The 17,489-nt window shown below is 39.2% G+C and overlaps 1 protein-coding gene across 4 annotated transcripts in view; it reads left to right on the top strand.

Moving 5' to 3' along the window:
* The window catches only part of SCAF8 (SR-related CTD associated factor 8), a 69,640-nt gene that overhangs the window by 6,588 nt on the left and 45,563 nt on the right, over nucleotides 1-17,489 (top strand). For 3 of the 4 annotated variants that reach the window (XR_008329572.1, XM_053382227.1, XM_053382225.1), the window contains exons 2-11: nucleotides 3,594-3,677; nucleotides 4,431-4,475; nucleotides 6,118-6,279; nucleotides 7,977-8,133; nucleotides 9,560-9,690; nucleotides 11,160-11,336; nucleotides 12,749-12,831; nucleotides 15,103-15,214; nucleotides 16,781-16,912; nucleotides 17,347-17,459. Coding sequence is in view for 3 of the 4 variants with exons in the window: in XM_053382227.1 (XP_053238202.1) it covers nucleotides 3,594-3,677; nucleotides 4,431-4,475; nucleotides 6,118-6,279; nucleotides 7,977-8,133; nucleotides 9,560-9,690; nucleotides 11,160-11,336; nucleotides 12,749-12,831; nucleotides 15,103-15,214; nucleotides 16,781-16,912; nucleotides 17,347-17,459 (1,196 nt within the window). In the remaining variant the exon portion in view is untranslated. The remainder of the gene's footprint in view (nucleotides 1-3,593; nucleotides 3,678-4,430; nucleotides 4,476-6,117; nucleotides 6,280-7,976; nucleotides 8,134-9,559; nucleotides 9,691-11,159; nucleotides 11,337-12,748; nucleotides 12,832-15,102; nucleotides 15,215-16,780; nucleotides 16,913-17,346; nucleotides 17,460-17,489) is intronic. The other variant, XM_053382228.1, reaches the window with a different exon arrangement.

Below are 17,489 nucleotides of genomic sequence, written 5' to 3' on the forward strand. Positions count from 1 at the left end.
TGGTGAAATTAACAGCAGCCATAAGATATCAGACAAACCAGAAACTAAGGGTAGAATGGCAATGTTTTGAAGAGTATATGAGTAAACACTGTTCTAAGGAAAACATGTTGGTATGTCTAGACTAAACTTTGTAAAGTAGACCTAGGAAAAACTAATATTCAGAACATTAGAGATGAGATGTATAAGATGCAATGTAACTAAGAATTTAAAGTTTAAGGGATGATGAGTATTGGAGGAGGGAACTCACACGAGTTCTTTTTCTCTTTTTTTATTTCGGGGATATTACATGTATTTTTGTTGGTGGGAACAATTACTGTTTGTTTGTCTGTGTATGAAACAAACAAATAAACAAACAAATAAAGTGTTTCCAGATTTCTCACAAGTCTGTTCTTTTTAAATAATTTTTATTAGTTTTCAATTACAATAATCCAATAATAGCCTCATTATATCAATGCCAAATAACAATACAATTCCCAATGTCAATAATTCAAATACCAAATTACATAATTTAGGTGGCTCCCCGTGTTCTAGAATTGATGGTTTGATGATTTACTTTATTTCTGCATTCCAAAATCTTATTGCTTTCAATTATATTCCAGTCATAATAGTAATCCCTTATACAACAGCTGCAATATTTATAATTTCTATTCATATTGACACATTCAATGATTTATAAGTCTACAAGTGAAGATTTCCTACTGTATCCTTGTTCCTCCTGTGTGTAACATTTGTTCTGCCCATGTTGTTTCTTTCTGTCCTTGTAAAATATTACAGGGAGGGGGGGGAGTATTTGATCCCCTGCTAAATTTGCCCTCTGACGAAGAAATGACCAGTCCATAATTTTAATGGTATGTTTATTGTAGCTGTGAGAGACAGAATAACAACAGGAAAACCCCCAGAAACCCAGAAGACAAAAGTCAGAGATTGATGTGCATTATAATGAGTGAAATAAGTATTTGATCCCCTATCAGCCAGCCAGATGTCAGGCTACCTGGTATCTTCACTGTATGTAACGAGTTGAGATTAGATGCACCTGCTGTAAGGGAGAGGTCTTACCTGTAATCCCAGCTCGTTACAGTACCTGTACAAAAGACACCTGTTGACAGAAGCAATCAATCCAGCAGATTCCAAAGTAGCCACCATTACCAAGACCAAAGAGCTGTCCAAGAATGTCAGGGACAAGATTGTAGACCTGCACAAGGCTGGACTGGGCTACAAAACTATTGCCAAGCAGCTTGGTGAGAAGGTGACAACAGTTGGTGCAATAATTTGCAAATGGAAGAAGCACAAAATAACTGTCAACCTCCCTCAGTCTGGGGCTCCATGCAAGACCTCATCTCGTGGAGTTGCAAGGATCATGAGAACGGTGATGCAGTAGCCCAGAACTACACGAGGGGAACTTGTCAATGATTTCAGGGCAGCTGGGACCATAGTCGCCATGAAAACAGTTGGTAACACACTACACCATGAAGGACTGAGATGTTGCAGAGCCCGCAAGGTCCCCTTGCTCAAGACAGCATATGTACAGGCCCGTCTACAGTTTGCCAATGCACATCTGAATGACCCAGAGGAAAACTGGGTGAAAGTGTGGTCAGATGAGACCAAAATCAAGCTCTTTGGCATCAACTCAACTTGCCATGTTTGGAGGAGGAGGAATGCTGCCTACGACCCCAAGAACACCATCCCCACCGTCAAACATGGAGGGGGCATATTATGCTTTGAGGGTGCTTTTATGCTAAGGGGACAGGACACCTTCACCGCATCGAGGGGACGATGGACGGGACCATGTATTGTCAAATCTTGGGTGAGCACCTCCTTCCCTCAGCCAGGGCATTGAAAATGGGTCAAGGATGGGTATTCCAGCATGACAATGACCCAAAACACACGGCCAAGGCAACAAAGAAGTGGCTCAAGAAGAAGCACAAGAAGGTCCTGGAGTGGCCTAGCCAGTCTCTAGACCTTAATCCCATCGAAAATCTGTGGAGGAGCTGAAGATTCAAGTAGCTACACATCAGCCTCGAAATCTTACTGACTTGGAGAGGATCTGCAAAGAGGAGTGGGACAAAATACCTCCTGAGATGTGTGCAAACCTGGTGGCTACCTACAAGAAACGTCTGACCTCTGTAATTGCCAACAAGGGTTTTGCCATCAATGACTAAGTCATCTTTTGCAAAGGGATCAAATACTTATTTCACTTATTATAATGCACATCAATCTCTGACTTTTGTCTTCTGGGTTTCTGGGGGTTTTCCTGTTGTTGTTCTGTCTCTCACAGCTACAATAAACATACCATTAAAATTATGGACTGGTCATGTCTTCGTCAGAGGGCAAACGGGCAAATTTAGCAGGGGATCAAATACTTTTCCCCCTCACTGTATGTCTATCTTTACTGGTTGTTGCTGCTATCTGTCATGCCTTGCGCGGAGCTGATGTCCCAATGTTATTCCAAAAGTTTCTCCCTCACTCAGTCCTGTGCTTCTTTGTTTTTGCAACTTTTAACAATAGTTGCAAAAGTCTCCTGGCCCAGGAAAATCTGTTTTACCTGGGAATCTTAGTGCTTCCATGAGATTTAGGAATATTGCATCCAAAGGTGCCTGCAGAATGTGCTTCCACTTGGGCAATGGGACTCCCCCTTCCACTCCACCCTGTGCCCCCCAAATCTGCAGGGGGTTGGGGGACCCTCCAGAGCACATCCAGAGGGGTGCAGGGGGCTGTAGGTGGAAGGAGAGGAAGTAGAAGTCTTATTGTGTGAGTGGATGTCTGCTCATCAACGTAAAATGTAATGTGTTATTGTCCATTTTGCTTTTTTAAACACCTTAAATAGGTCATTGGATCAGCAAAAGTTATGAAATAATGTATTTCTATTATTGTGATCCACACTGCAACCATTTGTTGATGAAGGATAGGACATAAATTTTATCAGTATAATTAAATGGAACAGCTTTTTGCATATTGGCCCAAATATTGTCTATATATATTAAATATATATGATATTAAAAGTTAATTCAGGGTTTCTCCATAATCTAGAAAGAGAGATTTATTTATCTAGGGGCATTCTTAGTTGTCAGTGGCTCCCATAAAATTCTATGGGGCAATTAAATGGACTGCAGTCTCAGACACCTAGAGGTGGGCAAATTGTGGAATTCAGTTATGTCTGCTTAATGTTCTTCCACAAAAGTGATAAGCTCCAGTGATTTATGAAAGGAAACAGGCTACACTTGGCAGCATTGATTGGTGGTGGGTGGGATCTATACCTTCTGTAGACACCAGGGTCATTGAAGGAGAAGACAGGTTTAGTTTCTCCTCTAATGCTTTTTCTGATTGTGCCTTTTTATTTGCTCCAAAACAGTGAATGATTCTATTCACCCTTATGGCAAAAGTAGAACTCTCAGTAAGCTTCATAACTTTGCAGGGTGTTGAACCTAAGTTTCCCATGTCCAAAGCCAATACTTGTTTACTATCCTATGCTGAGTTTCTCCTTAGGTTAGCTTCCTTTCCCAGGTTCCTTTGGAGAACCATCTGTTGGTATTGTGCTGTTAACATGGAAATTGTTTGCAGGCACCGTTTCCAGCAATCTCTTTTCTTTCTTTCAGCTCTACTCGCTGAATGACTACAAACCTCCTATTTCAAAGGCTAAAATGACACAGATTACTAAGGCAGCAATCAAGGCTATAAAGGTAGGAAACTGGTTTTACTGCTTACATATGTCTCTTAACTGGTAGTGGTTTTTGTTAGTGCACTGCAATGTTTATAATTTCCTGATCTTTTTTAAAAAAATAATAAATTTAATTGAACAGATCAGTGTCAAATAATGATTACTTAAGCTGTAAAAGTTCTGGGGATTTTGAAGCCATGGGAGAAAATAGGGGGTTTTGCCTTACTAGCAACCAGCAATCAGTTTATTCAGGGTAGCTTAAAATGTTGAGCAAAAGGTATTGGTAGGTATCCTTTATTTATAGGGAAAACAAGTAGATACTTGATGTTCAACCCAGATGAGTGCAAGTGCAATATCAGCAGGTGGAGAAGTTCATAGGCCTCCTTAGAGCCATGATTTTCATCCTACTCTAGTTCTTCACCTTAGCCCCCTCCATTAGTATGTGGATGTGCATTTAAGTAGTCTTAGGGGACATTGCAAGGAATAGGGTCACAAGTAATTTGCATGTTGCATGTAGAAAGGTCTGAATGGAGGATTAGAAACATTCCCACATTTCCTGCAGTGCCCCTACCCATCTTGAGCTGCTTGCATGTTCTCAATGGGGAAAGGATTGGGTTGTATGGAGTCCTGTGGGAGTCTTCAACATGTGGTCATTGTTTGTGTGCTTGATTAGATTGAACCCAGAAAATGTATAAGGAAATCACTAAACAAGAAGGGGAGTGAATTTATATATATATATATTAAAATAACGAAAAAATATCATCTTTTCTTTTAGTTCTACAAGCATGTTGTACAAAGTGTTGAAAAATTCATACAAAAGGTAAGTTACCAAATAAAATCATATTAGTAATATTTTAGTATCTTGATCAAATCAATTCATAGGTTGTTAAAGACAAATAAAAATACATATATGCATAAGAGGCACTGATGTCAATAATTACTTCAGAGTATGTGCATAGAAATCAGTCTAAAAATCTTTATTTGCACGATAACTACTATTATGCTTCCTTTCCTTTTTCATGTTATGATAGCTGTTTGTTGCATGTTGAAAGCTAAATATAAATTACTTTAACTTTCATTACTGTTCATTTCACATCATTTTAATAGTAAAACATCCATATTTTAAAGAAAAATAGTGTAAAACTTTCTCAGTAGCTGAAGCTGTTGCACGGAAGCATTGTTTTCTGTATTGTGAGCAATGTTGTGCCATGCACCCAAGTATAGTCATTTATACAACAAATAAGGAATAAAAAAGGATCCCACTGCTTTTTATTCTTAGGCTGCTATTGGAAGAATAAGTTGCTGTAGCTTAAGATACTTTAATTTTAAAGATTAGGAGGTGCTTCTGACTTCCAGGTCTCATGGCTTGGCAGAGTTAGGATGGGATAGAGATGCTTTTCTACTAGTGGGCAGCTGCTGCTGCTGCTGCTGCTGCTGCTGCTGCTATATGTCTGACCTGGAAGCTACAGTTATGTGCACAGAACCCTCCATGGGTATAGATCTACTTACCACATTGATACCAGAGGTAGATTTCAAAATGAGATGTTCTGGTTTTGACCTATAAAGCTTTAAATGGCTTAGGACTGCAATGCCTCAAGCACCGCTTCTCCCCATATGAACTGACCTGGACCCTGCAATCATCATCTTAGCCCTTTTTCAATGCATCCTCTGTGAGAGGTCTGGAGAGTGGCAACATGAAAACTGGCCTTTTCTGCCGTGACTCTCCACTTGTGGGATGCTTTCCCCTGGAAGGCTTGCCTGATGCCTCCGTTACATATCTTGAGGTACCAGGCAAAAACATTCCTCTTCTCCCAGGCCTTTGGCTAATTAAACAATCTATGGACTTTTAAACTGTTGGGGTGGGGGTAGTTACTGGTTTAATTTGCTACTGGGTTGTGCATTTTTGTGGTTTTATATTGCAAACTACCCTGTGATTGTTGGATGAAGAGCAGTATAGAAATGAATGAATGAATGAATGAATGAATAAGGTAATTCAAAGGCCCTTCATTCTGCAGATAGTTTGAAAGCTTGAACCCTTCAAAGGAGAAGGGCCAGAGCTCAGTAGCAGAGCATCTGCTTTGCATGCAGAAAGTGCAAGGTTCAATCCCTGGCATCTCCAGGTAGGACTGGGAAAGGACCCTGCCTGAAACCGTGAAGAGCTGCTGCCAGTGAGTGTAAACAATACTGAGCTAGATGACCCAATAATTACTCATTATAAGGCAACCTCCTATGTTTCTATGTAAACCAATGGGAACAGAACTTTTTTTTTAAAAAAAGAAAGATAAAGATAAAGAAGAATCCCCACCACATCCTGCCTGTCATTATTTTTGCAGTTACCCAGGTACATTCAACTGTTGAAACAGTATTGCAATTAGGTCAGTTGTTTTAATTTGCTTTTATTGTTTCTACTACTTGCAGATTCACATATAAAATGACTGTTTTCTTTCTATATTCCTTCATAGTGTAAACCAGAATACAAGGTGCCTGGCTTATATGTCATTGACTCTATTGTGCGACAGTCTCGACATCAGTTTGGACAAGAAAAGGATGTGTTCGCTCCTAGGTTTAGCAATAACATAATTAGCACTTTCCAGAATTTATACCGTTGCCCTGGGGATGACAAGGTATGGTGATCATCTCTATTCCCCCTCCCCCCAGACAGTCCAGTAATTAAAGTTCAGCATATCTAAATTTCATTTCAGTACTGTGGGTGATAATGTATTTCTTGACAATGTCTCTGGGAAAATAGGCATACATTGCCAGTAAGAATTTGGGAGAAAGGTGTAGCAATCATCGATAAGCTTTTTAAAATAGCAGCTGGAAATTTTGTACTACTATTTGTGGAAAGTGGGAAAGAAGTATAGTGATTTTTATGTATTTTAAGTACAGGATTATCACTGTTCTCTACACCCTTACATTGTTATTATATCATAGATATTATTAATTCTTATATAATGCTTTTGTTTGTTCAAAGTGCTTCAGTTGCATAATAATAATAATAATAATAATAATAATAATAATAATAATAATAATAATGGCATGTTGCTCATGACTTATTTTTCAAATAAGTCATTCCTTGGAGGTTTTAAATCAGAGTTTGGTTGGACATCTCTAATAGATACTTTAGCTGAGATTCCTGCATTGCAGCGGGTTGGACTAGATGACTCTTAGGTCCCTTCCAACTCTAAGGTTCTATGATTCTATGAAAGAGGAACTATTAATTAAGGAATAACAGCATAGTGGCTGTTGCCTTCATCTGCCAGAAAAAAGCCTTCTCAGTATATCTTCTCAACAACCCTAAAAATATTAGCAAGCAAAAAGAATCCAATGGTGTTATCCGCATAGGGTTGTATCCAGTGGAGTCCCTCCACTGACAGAGGGCTTTGATCAAGCATAGGCTTATGTCAGTGGAATAATGCATTCATCTCTTTATCATGCAGCTTAATGGCACAACTATTTATATTAAAAGACAGAATTTAGGATTTTTTTGTTTCATTTCCCCAATGTCATTCAAGTCAGCCTAGCTACAAGCATAATGTGAAGCACATCAGTCTCATGTTTCATCTTTCATATAAGACAGGGGTTGTATCTAATGGTGTCCCTCTGCTTGCGCTTTGATCCAGTTGAGGCTGGATCAAAATGGGGAAGAGTTGATTTTTGCCACACACAAAATCCCCTTCTATCTCCCATTTGCTTTAGAGTTTGGGGACCCTTTGGAACAGCATGGGAGGGAACATGCAGGAGGGAGCTGCAGGTTAAGGGGCAACTGGTTTTTTAAAAAATCCTCCTTTATTTCTGATAACGCTGTGGGTTTCTTTTGAACAATTTTCTGAAATAGTTTGGAGGATCATAAGCATGGCATAGACTTCTCTGCCACCACCACCGCCTCTTGCATACTGGTTCCTTCATTTATTTCCAGGTTGCTGTAACTGTAATTTGCCTTGACATGCGAAGTAGATGAGTCACAACTTCCAGGCTAAGGGTAACCAGCATGGTGCACCCAGATGTTGTTCGTCTGCAGATGCCATCAGCTCCAGATAGCATTGCAAATGGACAGGCATGATGGGAGTTGTAGACCATAACACCATGATTTGAAGCAGCTTTGGCAAGCATGCGATAAAGCAGCCTAGAAATGGTAGAGGGAATTGACATTCAAGAGGGAAACTGGGAGCACACAAGCCCTCAACACATTTCTTCCAAACCATATTCTGGAGAATCATCCAGATTCAGCCATCTATTCCACACTTAGTTTGGAACAGTAGGAAGTGTGTATGATGTAAATTTCAATATAAAATGTTGTGTTACCCTTGCTTCCTTTTAGAGTAAAATTGTGAGAGTGCTAAATTTGTGGCAGAAGAATAATGTGTTCAAAAGTGAAATTATCCAGCCTCTATTGGATATGGCAGCGGGAATTCCTCCTCCAGTCGTGACCCCTGTCTTGCCTGGGACAACGGCTACTATGAGTAACAATACACCAGGTAACAAAAATGTTATGAATGTTCTCCATTGTGAAAATCTGTTTCCCCGTTAATAGTTCGTCGTGGTTTTAATTTGGCAAAGGCTGATATCTGCCTGTTTTATGTCTGTAGGAATGATGAACTTCATATACAGGGATTATTTTGTCCAGTGTTTTGATATTTTAATCCTAGTACTGTATCTTGTTCTTACAGGTACTACTATAATAAATTGTAGTTACCGTATTTTTTGCCCTATAGGACGCACCGTCCCATAAGGCACATCTAGTTTTTTTGGGGGGAAATAAAGGGGGGGAAATTATTTTTCCCCCCCAGGTGCGGGGCTGGGGCGGGGGAAGCCCGAGCTTCCCCCGACCCCAGCCCCCAAACAGGCAGCTCTCTGCAAGCCGTGGGAGCCCAGCGCTGGCTCCTGCTGCTTGCTGAGAGGTCCGTGAACCCTGGATGCGCTGAGCTCAGCATGGGCAGGCTTCAGCATGCAGGCAACTCTCCGCTCCTGCTGCTTGCGGAGAGGTCCGCGAAACCTGCATTCGCCCCATAGGACGCACACACATTTCCCCTTCATTTTTGGAGGGGGAAAAGTGCATTCTATAGGGCGAAAAATACGGTAGTTGATAAGGAAAAGAAGTTTATTTAGTAAGGACCTCATACAATAGCTCTTCTTAAAAGGATTTGAATCAAATTATATCTCAGTTAATGTTAGGGTGGAGAACCTCAGGTCCAGGGGCCAAATGTTCTGACCCTTGGAACTCTCGCCATTCCATACCTCCTCAGGCCTTATTTTTTTGTTCTTTGCTGCCTGAAATTTGATCTTGAAGTCTGGTAATTACTCTTGCTTGCCTGCCTGGTGTTTAGAGAGGGATGTGTGTAAACATATAGGGGTATGAAATGATCGTGCCAATTAAGTTCTCTTTGCTTCAAATTTGACTGGTTGATAATGATGAGATGCCCTTTCTGTCTGATGGTTTTCAACTGGTATACTTTTGTGTGCATTGTTCAAGGAATAGTGTTACTTTGTGCTGCTCGTAGTCCTTGCCTGTAGGATTATCATATGGGTCAAGTACAAGTTGTCATCCTAGGTAGTTCCATTAATTTTTATTTTATTTTTAATTTAACAGTTTGTATACCACTTAATCACAGTCTTCTCAGGAAACCCAGTAAAATAAGTTAAAACTTGAAAATCAGAATAAGTTAATTGTTGGGGAGGCCTGGCTTTCACATGGTTTGCTGAAGCTCTGTTCAGAGAGAGAGAGAATTTTGGTTGATTTGTATTTTCGCAATATGCAGCTATTTTCTTTACATATATATGTTCACAGCCTAGGCTAAAAAAACCCAAAACCCTGGCTCTTGTATGTCTTCTCCCTTCCCTTCCCCATTCATTCTCTTTATATACTTTTTATTACATGCTTCCTGCCTTTCCCCTTCATTTCAGGAACGCCTGTGACACCTGCTACACCAGCCAATGTGGTCCAAAGTTTGCCTGATCCTTGGGTGTCTCAGATAACTAATACAGATACTCTTACTGCTGTAGCACAGATCTTGCAGAGTCCACAAGGCCAACAGGTAAAGTGTGTTCTGCTTTAAAACAAAATCACAGAATTGGGTAATTAACCTCCTTACTTATATGTTTAGTTTAAATTGTCCATGAAAGGTCCAAGAGTATTTCCCCCCTACTTTAATTTATTCTTGATTTGTCAAATGCTGGTATTGGATGTGATACTGAATGCCAGCATGTTAGGTACCCTTGTATGTCAGTATGTTTCCAAAAGAGTAATGCATGAGGTATCCCGCCCTGATTTGACTTGTGTTTTATGATTTGTAAATATGGTTTGGACCTGGTCCAACTGGACCGGGATTTTAGGGAAATCTCTAGAAATCCCTTTGCATTGCAAAACAAGAACAGTTGTAACTTTTTCTTTTTTACATATGAATATGAAATATGGAGACTTGGTAGGCTGTATAGAGGAGTTTAACTCTGTAAAATGTTATATGGCTATCTCCAGGGGTTTTCATGTTAGTCATCTTTAAACTTTACATTTTTTTTAAAAAAAAAAAGCAAATAATTTTTCAATAAAAAGTGTGCTCAGTTATGTCAATTTTCATGCTCCTATGTTTGGCCTACATTGATAATAATGCTAATGCTAAGTTAAGTAGCCTATGTTCACAATGTTTGGCTGGCTGGCTGATAATAAATTGTAATTAATAATGATGGTGATAATTCTTCACTATGAGAAGAGACTAAAATAAAAAAAGACAGGTAACAAAATTTTGTTTTTGTTTTAATGATGGAACTGGCGTTGATTGTAAAAGGATAGAAAATAAACACAAACTGAATGAATGCCACCCAATCCCACCAAACACTTTTTAAGAAACAGAACCTACAAAAGAGTTCTGCATTTAAAACTTTCACAGACACATACAGTAATTGAAGAGTGTTGGGTGGGGTAATAGCATTCTAGGCATACCCTACAGCTCTCATTAAGCATAGTTCAGCTCCCCTGTTTCCCCTTTCACCACCATTCTATGGCGTTGTAATTGATAATTGCAGCATTTCAGAGACACACTTTTTGACTTTTGAGAGTTTTGAGCTATGCATCGACACAAATCTGTACAAATTGATTGAGACAATCTTATCCTGCCTGTAGTGATTTGTAACTGCTTCAGCCTGATCTGGACAGGATACACATCGGCCTAAATCAGCTCTTGGGATTTGGCCGGACTGGGTGCAGAGCCCTGATATCCATCTTTTTCCTTTCAGCATTTCTCTGGAAGCAGTTACTGTTTTCTGAAAATTGCTTGAACGAGTTGAATGTTGCGTATAAAATATAAGCAAATACAATAAATAATAATGCATATATAAATGGGTTTGTTTTATTTTGGTGTTTTGCCATCCCTTGTCTATCAAAGCACGTTTTAAGAATAGCTGGACATAAATGAAACTTAATTTTCGAAGTCAGATTATATGTTTATTTTATAAATGTGTACATAACACTAGCAAAAATGTCATTTCTCTCTTCTTCCCCTCATTCCAGCTTCAACAACTAATACAGACACTGCAAATGCAACAGCAGAAACCACAGCCGTCATTACTTCAAGCACTGGATGCGGGTCTTGTCGTTCAGTTACAAGCCCTCACTGCACAACTTACAGCTGCTGCCGCTGCTGCCAATACACTTAACCCACTAGAACAGAGTGTCTCTTTTAACAAGGTAGAAGTTGATCTACCAAGTTTGAGAAAGGTTGCTAGAATTTGAAGACTATATTTCCAAGGATTTTGTTTCCTTGTTTCCCTTTTGCATTGTTTTTAAAATAGATTTTTAATATCTTCTAAATCTTAAGATGTTAATAGAAAATTTTTATTAAAATATGTCAGCTTCTTAAAATTTTTTAGAAGTGATATGCTGAATCTTTCATCTTCTTTCAGTGATATTGGCCCTGATCTAGAAATATGTTGAACAAATCAAAGGGTCAAAATGTCACCTAGATTGAAAGAGAGATGAGCCTGAATCCAAGCCCCTTCCTGATATGGGGATGGTGGGGGTATCTGGATGCAGTTCCCCATACCTACAACCAGATGATCCATATTCACACCATGTCTGGTGCTTTAATATTCAGTTATTGACCCAGTGTTGGGAATTGCATGCACAGACCTGGATGCTGGATCACTGAACTAGTTTTTCATCAAATCTACTTTTTAAAGGTAACTGACAGTTGAGTTTCTTTCTTTGCAATCCCAGGAGCTTACTTATGAATGCAGTAGGCTATTTTATGCTGACTGGTCTAAACCTTGACCTAGCCATATGAAACAGCTTACCTGTACATAATTCTGTACTGCTGGCACCAGCTTTAAATTGGTTGATGGTTGATGTGTCAGTACACTAGCATAAACCTGGGATATAGATCCCTGATTCAGTAAGGTAACCCAATTTAAATATACCACTACTTTTATACATATGTAAAGGTAAAGGGACCCCTGACCATTAGGTCCAGTCATAGCCGACTCTGGGGTTGCGGCGCTCATCTCGCTTTATTGGCCGAGAGAGCCAGTGTACAGCTTCTGGGTCATGTGGCCATCATGACTAAGCCGCTTCTGGCAAACCAGAGCAGCGCATGGAAATGCCGTTTACCTTCCTGCTGGAGCGGTACCTATTTATCTACTTGCACTTTGATGTGCTTTCGAACTGCTAGGTTGGCAGGAGCAGGGACCAAGCAACGGGAGCTCACCCTGTCGCGGGGATTCGAACCACCGACCTTCCGATCGGCAAGTCCTAGGCTCTGTGGTTTAACCCACACCACCACCCCAATTTAAATGGAGGACTGGCTGAATTTGTTTGAGGTGTGCTTGTTCTTTCTAGCATATCAAACATCACATATAACCCAGGCCTAAGATGTAACCATACAAATAACTAAGTTGTATTCATTAGTCTTATGCTATTTATGGCTTATCTGTATTACCATTTTCATATGCCAAGTAAGTAAAATACATACAGACATATGAAAAGGTACATTTCCAACAGGCCAAAAATAAACAAGTAAAGCTAGTGTGACTTCCTTTTAACATGCCATCTTGAATAGTTTGTGGATATAGTGCATTTCTAATGCATTGTTTGTTTTCTCCTAGAAGCTGATGGATAGGTTTAGCGATTTTGGTGAAGAAGCTGACATTAATGAAGAACCTAAAAAAGAAACTCCAACTTCCCAAATGTAAGACTTCACTTCGTTTAATATATCAAGTGGAAATAGTGTGAAAAGTCGACTTCCTGGTTGGTTGGTTGGTTGGTTGGTTGGTTGGTTGGTTTGCTTGCTTGCTTGCAAAGCGGAGGGGCTGCATGTGTAGACAGAATGCTCATTTCTGTATTGGCCTATTAAGCTAATAAGTGATAATCTAAAAGCAGTATTTAATTAAGAGCGCTTCTAAACCACTTTATATAAATGTACCTATTTTATATTGAAGTACCTTTGGGTGTACCTATTTAGATTCCTTTTTTTCAAACTTTGTTAGGTGGGCAAAGGCAAAACAATTAGTTGCATTACTTATTATAACATCTAGTGCTATGTTTGTCCCAGCAAATTAATAAGACTTTTCTTTACTTCAGATTTTCATTGGATTTAAATCTCAATGGAAACTTCTGAAATGAGTTTAATTTTCATTGAAGCCTTTTAGTTGCAGAGTTTGCTACTTTTGATATTGTTCCTATTGCGCTGAATGTTGCTTGTTTCAAAGTTGCTGGTCTTTTACAAAAAACGATTTGCCAAAGCAGATGTTACAATCTTGTACTCTGTTCTTAAAACATATTTTCAAAGTCCCATGCTTCATTAATCTAAATGTACATAGAACATTGGCTTGGATACTAACTTCCATGGGTTGTGTTCTTCTCTGTTTTACTCTGTCATATTGTATCAGTGAGTATGTTGCAAACTTCCTTGAGCAGTTTCTTTTGAACGAGAAAGGAGTGCTACGAGTTTCTTTGATAAATACTTTCTTGCTTCCCCCTTCCTACTGGAGCCCTTTGTGCTGCCAAAAGCTGCTTCCTGGGGAGCCTTCTAAACTAGCATAAGATTTGGCCCTCGGAGTTGTAACAAGAGCAAGAATTCATGGAGGCCTGCAACAGCATCTTTGGGTCAAAGCTATTATTGTAACCTCAAGTCTATAGCAACAGATTGCAAATTAGTGCAAAATTCAGTTGTATTACTGAATAGGGCTGGGTGATACCTGATTTTCAACATCATGATATATCACCAGCTAAATATCACAATATTGTGATATATCACAATATCTGTGGTTGAGGGCCTTGCTGTGCCTGCCTGTGGTCAGAGGGTCCCACTGTATCTCCTCGCAGCTGCAGAGGGCATGCTGCGCTTCCTTGTAGCAGCTATGGGCCTTGATGAGGCTCCCTGCGGCAGTGGAGGGCCTTAAAATGTAAGGAAGTAGTAGATTTCACAAAAATATTAAATAAACCTCCATATAATATATTTAATATATTTTAAACTAATTTAAGAGTAGTTTAGGTGATTTACTAGTCAAGTTGCATCTGCTTCCCCACTCAGAGGTCTAAGTGGAACCTGTGCATGTGTAAGCCCCACTGAGTTCAACTAAACTTACTTCTACTTTCCTGGGGGTAAGCCTCATTGAATTCAGTAGGGCTTGCTTGTGAGTACGTACACATTTGCTTGCACTGCTTACCGAAAAACACCCTCCCCATCATTCTCACATACTACCCAACCTCCCATTTCAGCATAAGGCAGCCAGTTAATCTACTCCCTTCCACCACCACCCCACAGAAGCTGCCCCACAGAAGCCCTCATCCCACCAATCTCTTCCTTTTTGTCAAAGGGAGGGAGGGAGGGTAAGCAAAAAGATAGTCTCATTTAAATTATTAAAAACCCTTCCTTTTTAATATGGAGGAAAGCTATTTAGGGGGAACCAACAACACAAATACCACCAGAAAAATAAAACTCTTCCCCCTCTTTTTTTTCACTGGTGGGGGTGAGTGTGAAGGAAGAAAAAGTGCTTTCCAGTTTTTTGTTTACCTTTGTTTACTTTGCCCAGGATCTTTTGATTGTCTAGCTTGGGGGGGGGTCCCCTCCTGGATTGTTAGCAGGCTCTGAATAATTAGCTGAGCTCTAAGTGGAAAGATACCATGAAGCTGAAGAGTTTGCTGGTTTGTGTGAGGGCTTATCATCATTTCTTACAGGTTAGAGTGAGGCATAAGAGAGCAAACAAAGCAGGAGACCAGGTGCCTGCAAATAATCTGTAAAGTATCTGTCAAGTATAGGTTCAACTGAGCTACCCCCTGGGAAGCTGTCAAGTCTCCACCTTTTGTTCACCAGTATATTGCCTTGTTGAAACACATAACACAATATGGCAATTTATCGCACAGCCCTATTAACGAACTTGTTTTTGTATTAAAGCAATCTATAAGATTATTACTACGTAGTAAGAGGTCGATTGACTGTTCTAATTGTGTGTTTTAGGCCTCTTGTATCTGAATCTGTGAACAACTCACTTTTTCACCAACTAGCTGAACAGTTACAGCAACAAAACCTAGAACATCTCCGCCAGCAGCTTCTGGAGCAACCTCCAAAGGTATAATACTTTGTTTTTTGGACAATAGGTGCTCATCTTTTTAGTATTATTACTATGTTTCTAGTTAGCAAAAGTGAGTTTTACTTTAATGTTCTTTATCATAAATGCAGAAAAGCATTATAGCTTACTTTTAATGTTTTTCACACAGTGAAGGCAGCAGTACAAAGAGGCACACATGCAACTGTGTGTATGTGTGTGTTTGTTTTGAAGTGATTTCTTCTGATCAGTTGCCACCAAGAAGCACTTCCCTGAGATCAAAAAGTGCTTGGGGATGAGGGTTTGGTGAAACTGGCTGAAACTCAAACTGGAGTATGTAGCAATATCCCAATGACATTCTCTTTAAGCAGCTTTCAAGTCCAAGGTTCAAACTATTCAGGTAGGGTGGCAGAAGGTTATGAAGAAAGGCTTGCATAATTTAGGCCTTTTTCCTTAGTGTCATAACCCCGAAATAATACTAGTAGTTAACATCCCTTCATAACTGTGTGAATTTGGAGCATAGCAGCCCTACTTTGTAGATTTACATAGTTTTGCAAAAGACTTGTACAAAGAGTATCTAAATTGAGAGACTAGGAATGGCTTTGAAAGAAAATGGATTGTTTGAATAAAAATATTCTGATAGCAGAAACACTGCTAAAGTGGGAATTAGATAATAGTTATAAATACGTTTGGGGGGATTCTGACCTAGAGGCATTCAGTTATAATCCAACAGATCGTAGCTTCACCCCATTGGCTCAACAGCCAAGCACATACACCAAAGATCTGAACCTGCTGTTCCTCTCGTACTGAGCAGTATTACGATCGCAACAACACATCATCAGTAGGGTAAAACTAACCTCTCTCACAATGGTCTAGTTATAAATAGTCATCAAATGAAATACAGGGTTTGCAGAGTGAAAAGGTGTTGGCAAACTTTGAGATGGATGAATTAAAAATTGTATACAGCTGAACAGAGTTGTAATGTTGAGAATTAGTTTAATATTGGTATTTTTCAGTACTGGTTTCATTTTTCAGGAGATTTTTTTTCGTTTTTCAGGAGAAAACCTGAGTAGATTTGCCACCAGATGTCACCAAGCATTGACATCTAACACACATCTAACATATCCATCTGGATTTATGAATCTATGCTCTGAGTGGCATTTGATGGAGTCATAATTTTAGTCTCAAAAAGCAGCAAATTTGTTAACTTCTCCTGTGTAACCTATATATATTGTAACCTGTACAATATATACATATTGTAAACCACCCTGTGATCCTCATGAAGGGCAATATAGAAATTTAATAAATAAACAATAAATGTAATTTTTGATACAACAGTTCCTTAAAATGCAGAACTTTGCATTCTAAGTTCATCTTACAATATTTTTCGCAGTTCATAATAGTAATGTTTCGATTCCTCACTAGAATTGCAATGGCTCTTCTCTTGGTCTTTTCACATAATTGGGCAAAAATAAACAAACCAACAAATATTATAATAATGATAGTTTTATGCCAAATTGGGTTGCAAAGCCAGTACAGTTTCAGGTAAAACAGATGGAAATGTTAACCTTTCATATATATTTTTTGCAGGCAAGTCCTGAGGAAACACAAGAAGGGAATTTTGGTTCTGAGCATTCAGCATCACCTTCACAAGACAGCAGCCACCAACAGTTTTTAGAAGTAGAAACAAATCTTGACAATTCAATGGATGTTCAACAACAGGTGAAATTCACTGTTTCTATTTACATCTATAAAGTGTGATCTCTGTGGTTACAGTTTACAAGATCAATAATGTAAATTTTGTAAAATAAAGGATAAATGCACTAGCCTTTGTTAGGGTCTTCCTGGGCAGCAATATGCTATAGATATGATACCGGGCCTAAGAATTCTTCCACATTCATTGAACCGATTGTTGCTATCCTTTCTGAAGGAAGTGATAATTTCATGAATATGTTCGCCACAAGAGAATAGCACATATACCCTCAGATTCTGCATGTGAGGATTTTCTCACATCACTCTTTTCTGCATATAGAACTGCAATGAGGAATAAGACCTTCATATGCAAGCCATTTTGTGCATATAGATTGCTTTTGTGAAATTATTGTGAGCATGTTTTCCTGTACTTTGGTGTGAGCCCCTCTTTCTTCTATATTCAGGACATGGACATAGATGAAGGTCAAGAAGTTGTAGAACAAGAGGTATTTGAGCAAGAGGAAAAGAAACCTGTAGTTCCTTCAAGATCAAGAACACGTTCAAGATCCCGCTCAAGGTAATTTTGTAATTTTCTTAATATAGTAGG

Source organism: Podarcis raffonei, chromosome 3 (assembly GCF_027172205.1).
Source record: "Podarcis raffonei isolate rPodRaf1 chromosome 3, rPodRaf1.pri, whole genome shotgun sequence".
NCBI classification, from domain to species: domain Eukaryota; kingdom Metazoa; phylum Chordata; class Lepidosauria; order Squamata; family Lacertidae; genus Podarcis; species Podarcis raffonei.